Genomic DNA, 5,091 nt, shown 5'->3' with positions numbered 1-5,091 from the left:
ATTTTGTTCTCAATGCAAAGAATTACTGTTTTCAATGTAATAAAACAAACAAATCTTGTCCAATACAAGAAATTGTTGTTTTAGTGAACTTTAACATGTATACGGGTATACAAGTTAACAAGACCGGTATATAGTATCTCATATGTTATGGAGGAATATTAATGCACCGAGTGACACTATCATGCATGCATATACTTCATAAAAACAATCCTTTGAAATCTCGATTGAGATTGTATTCTTTGAGGTCAAGAACGCACTAAAGAAAGGATAGAGTTGTTTTGGCTTTGATTACTGTGAATTTTACAACCAGGGACGGTTAATTATTAAAATCGAATGCTGCCAAAATCATTTATTCATATTAATCAAACTGTAAACTATATATTTTCATCCTTAAATTCAACCATTTTTAATGTCGACCTAGAAATGTGTGCATGTTACTCTCCATAATCAAATGGGTGACATAAGCTGTTGTTCATAAGCTAAGCTTGTGTAGATGAAAATGACAATCAAATTGCAATAAGCTAAGCTTTTTGTGATTAAAACCAATGAAGTAAGATCTTTTTCAAACTGTGAAATGAATTTCAGTTGCTTCGAATGTTAAGGCTCTACACCCGTTTCTCTCGTACTTGAAGTTAGTTCGATACCTCTCTGAGAGTCACATTTTTTTGTTTGTCAAAGGTTTGTCTTACTCTCTTTCTACTTTTTGTCACTATAAATCTCACCATCTCTCTAAATTTTTTTTCCATCCATTCAAATTATAATAAAATTGTGAAACCCCATATCCCTCAAGACTTCCATTTCATTTACACAAAAACCCAAAACCTCAGATTTTTCACCTAGTCTAGAGAAATAAAAAAGCTCAAATTTGTTGAAGGAAGCCATAAATGGCAGGAGGAGGAGAGGGTGATGCAGATTCATTAGAATACACACCAACATGGATTGTTGCGTTAGTTTGTTCAATCATTGTATTCATCTCTCTTCTTGCTGAAAGACTTCTTCATTCACTTGGAAAGGTAGCTACTCTCATCTTATTTCCATTCTCATGTTGTTTTCCCCCCACGGTTTTCCTTATTTGAATGCATGTCTCTCGTTCTTTTTAGCTTAATTTCGTAAATTAATGGAAACCCACTGATATTTTTTGATGATAAATCATGTGTTGTCTTTCGTTTTTTGACGATTTACAGCATTTGAAGAGGAAAAATCAAAGGCCTCTTTTTGAAGCTTTACTGAAAATCAAAGAAGGTAAACCACCACTTATCATCTCTTTACTTGATTCTACCCAATGGGTCTTAAAGACTGTAATTTTTTGATTTGTTGTTGCAGAATTGATGCTTTTAGGATTCATTTCATTGCTACTGACTGTATTTCAAACCACAATATCTAAAATCTGCATACGTGAGAGTTGGACTAATCATCTACTTCCCTGTAATAAGCCCGAGTTTAAAAAAGTAGCTCATATTGGTAGAAAGCTTCTTGCATCAGGAGGCACTAATGAATACTGCATTAAAAAGGTATATTAGAGTTGAAGGATTTCTACTTGGTTTGGTTTATTTTCTTGAGCGGACGGGTCGTGGACTAATAATATTGCAGTTGATAGTTAATTGGATAGTGAATTGCGTTTTCTTGGTTGTGCAGGGAAAGGTCCCATTGCTGTCTCTCGAGGCATTGCATCAATTGCATATATTTATCTTTGTATTGGCTATTGTCCATATCACATTTTGTGTTCTCACTATTCTTTTCAGCGGTATGAAGGTAATTCTGATCTCAAGTCTTCCGATTTGTTCATTGTTCGTCTATCGTCTTTAATGTTCCTTTTATTCTTATTGATCATCTTTGGTGAAATGAATTGTATGTAATAGATACGTACCTGGAAACGCTGGGAGGATTCTAATGCGAAAGATCAGTATGATACAGTAAAGCATCTGAACAAGATCACACATGTTCAACAAAATGCTTTTGTCAAGGACCATTTTCTTATTTGTGGGAGAGATTCTGCAGTACTAAGATGGTTGGTATGTCATTATTACAGCTACATTCTACTAGGCAAATACTCTCAAGAAATTGACATTTCTTCTAACGTATTTTCTTTTGCTATGTCTTTGCAGGTTTCATTCTTCAAGCAATTTTATGTGTCTGTCACCAAATTAGACTATATCACACTGCGCCTCGGTTTCATTACGGTAAGTTGATTAAGGAGTAGAGGATCTTTTATTCAAGAAGTGTTCTACTGAACATGGGTTTATACGTTTTGAATTGTATGGTTGCCTTAACATAAGTATGGTCATATTGTTTCATATTCCTGTAGACCCATTGCAGGGGAAACCCCAAATTTGATTTTCACAAGTACATGGTTCGAGCTCTTGAAGCTGATTTTAAGAAGGTTGTCGGCATAAGGTAAAGATGGTTTACACACACACTCCTGTAACAATAAAGTAATAATGATTCATATACTTCAGGGTAGGAAGTTGTAGAAATTCGTACAACTTTTCACCTGAAATATTGTGGAATAACCGTTTGTATCCCTCTTCATGTAACTCATTGTTTCTCATTGGCTTTTGTGTTTCTATTGCAGTTGGCATCTTTGGGTATTCGTGGTCATTTTCTTGTTTCTCAATGTAAAAGGTAGTCCATATTAAGATATGTAATGTCATTTTCAAATATAGAGCCCTCTAGCATTGGATAGGAAGTTCGTCGATGTCTTTCTAGCTAATTGTATTCTGTTTTTAGGTTATGTCATAGACTGCTTATTATAACACTCACAAGCTAGTCCAACATCCGGAGACTGAAAACTTGTGTTTCTATCCATGTGCAGGGTGGAATACATATTTCTGGATCTCTTTCGTCCCCCTCTTTGTAAGGTTTCTAACCACATAATGCACTCTTTAGGTTGCTATCCAATATGCATGGATGTCCGTTAAAACTTCGTATATGAATCAAGCATGCTAATCAAAGATCATGAACTTTTAACTAATATTATGGTATTTAATCTTAAAAATTCAGTTGCTACTTGCGGTTGGAGCAAAGCTGCAGCACGTTATAACTGAATTGGCTCATGAAGTTGCTGAGAAACATGTTGCCGTAGAAGGAGACTTGGTTGTTAAGCCCTCAGATGAGCTCTTCTGGTTCAACCGCCCCCGTATTATTCTCTTCTTGATTCATTTCATCCTCTTCCAGAATGCTTTTGAAATTGCATTTTTCTTCTGGATATGGGTAAGTCACAGACATCCAACTGCATTAACAGTACCCTACACCCTCCCGCCTGGGTGTTACACCCCTAATACATAGTGTCGCACTTGCGATGTAGGTGGATGTTAAAACATGTCATGACCTTTTATTCTCTCATCAAATTCAGGTTGAATTCGGGTTCAACTCTTGCATAATGGGACAAGTTCACTACATCATCCCAAGACTTGTTATCGGGTTAGATATCTGCCTCTCATCCATATTTCATCATATTAACCTTCTTGAATGTTGCCAATAGATATTCAGACATGGACGAATCTGACTTTTTTTTTTGTGTTTCTTAGGGTCTTTATTCAAGTACTCTGCAGTTACAGTACCTTGCCTCTTTACGCCATCGTAGCTCAGGTACTATAAACATTTTTAATCTCCTTGTCTTCTGTGTCAGCTTTTCAGTTAACTTTTTCTGGAAATACTTTTATTGATTTCCTTACTTTGTTCTGATATTTTGTTTAGATGGGAAGTTCATTCAACAAGGCTATATTCGATGAGCATGTACAAGTAGGATTGGTCGGCTGGGCAGAGAAAGCAAGGAAGAGAGGTTCGCGATCAGCAGCTGCAGATGGCTCACCTCAAGGTAATTCTTCTACCGCACATATTCTAATGGGCCGGATGGGACAACAACAAGAAACCACAAATGAAGACGGTGATATCGCACTGATCAGCCCGAAAACGCGGCGGGGTGAACCATAATTTTGAGATTGACAAATCAACCTAGTTAATTGAGTCTTTTCAATTGGTGAAAATCATTTCTTATACATTTACACGTTAAAAGTGAAATATAGTTTGCAAAGTGTATATCATTAATTTTTGAAGTACTGATAAATGTGTGAGTTTTGGTGTATAAATTTAGCAATTGTGGTCGGTGTCTTTGGATAGGATGCAAGTTTAACCTGTTTTATTCAATCTTCGAACGTCTGCCTTCAGTATCCTGGCATCATTAGGGCGACCCGAAAAGAATTAGGGGCGACTAATAAGACAAAATAGGGTCATCCAAAACTAAAACTAGAACACCGCTGCCACGGTGAAGAGGGCCGACCGAAGAAAAACGTAACATCCGATCACTTGTATAACAATATTCCTATGTTCAGCCATAAAATAAGAAAAAAAAATTAATATTCCTATGCTCAGCCATAAAATAAGGAAAAAAAAACGTTTTTTTGGGGACCATGGTTATTTTGGGGGACCATGGTTTTATTTTGGGTAAAGACATTAGAAATAAATCTAGGTCACTCCTTATCTAGATATTTATATTAATACCTAAATTACCCTCTTGATTAATTTTTTGGTAATGATTAGTTAGTGTTAGTTAGTGTAGTGATTACTAAAATGATTAAGTTAAAAATAATTAATGAGATTAAAAAATCAGATGGCTTTTTTTTTTTTAAAAGAAGCAGAATTATTGAGAGAGTAAAGTTGGAGAAGATGAAGAAGGAAAACATGAAAAACAAAGGATTTTACCAACCACAACCGGAGGAAGAGTATTTGGGTACCCAGGTATGTTTCAAACTTAGATAATGTTGGTTGAATTGCTCCAAATTTCAAAAAACTGTAAATTTTTAGGGTAGTTTTGGGCTTGTTCGGTTACCTCATGTGAAGAACAGGTTACCGAACTCATCTGAAAGTGTAGTTCGGTTACCTTTTCCATATACGCAGGTTACCGAACTCGTTCTTTAATGGAGGTTTTTAGTTGTTCGGTTACCTTTTCCATACACACAGGTTACCGAACTTTGTTTATAGGACTTACAGAGTAATGTTCGGTTGGTTCGCAAACTTTAACCCAACAACATAACTAACCGAACTCCACATGTATGCAATTAGTGAAGAGTTCGGTTTGTCAAGAATTTTTGC

The 5,091-nt window shown here is 35.8% G+C and overlaps 1 protein-coding gene across 1 annotated transcript; it reads left to right on the top strand.

The window, feature by feature from the left end:
- The first annotated feature begins 438 nt into the window (after positions 1–438).
- Positions 439–4,121, top strand: LOC113339033 (MLO-like protein 1). Its single transcript, XM_026584438.1, has 13 exons — positions 439–1,013; positions 1,185–1,242; positions 1,324–1,511; positions 1,636–1,752; positions 1,860–2,012; positions 2,106–2,180; positions 2,306–2,394; positions 2,573–2,622; positions 2,813–2,853; positions 3,001–3,210; positions 3,353–3,420; positions 3,528–3,588; positions 3,697–4,121. The coding sequence occupies exons 1-13, from the start codon at positions 885–887 to the stop codon at positions 3,931–3,933; spliced, it is 1,476 nt and encodes a 491-aa protein (XP_026440223.1). The 5' UTR covers positions 439–884; the 3' UTR covers positions 3,934–4,121.
- The last annotated feature ends 970 nt before the right edge of the window (positions 4,122–5,091 follow it).

Source organism: Papaver somniferum, chromosome 1 (genome assembly GCF_003573695.1).
Source record: "Papaver somniferum cultivar HN1 chromosome 1, ASM357369v1, whole genome shotgun sequence".
Lineage (NCBI taxonomy): Eukaryota > Viridiplantae > Streptophyta > Magnoliopsida > Ranunculales > Papaveraceae > Papaver > Papaver somniferum.
Note: the sequence above shows the minus strand (reverse complement) of the source record. Positions and strands in the feature narration are given on the sequence as shown.

Coding starts and splice junctions, on each gene's coding strand:
- LOC113339033 (XM_026584438.1), top strand. CDS start 885: ATGGCAGGAGGAGGAGAGGGTGATGCAGATTCATTAGAATACACACCA. Junction 2,623..2,812: donor CTTGTTTCTCAATGTAAAAG/GTAGTCCATATT, acceptor ATCCATGTGCAG/GGTGGAATACATATTTCTGG. Junction 3,421..3,527: donor ATCCCAAGACTTGTTATCGG/GTTAGATATCTG, acceptor TGTGTTTCTTAG/GGTCTTTATTCAAGTACTCT.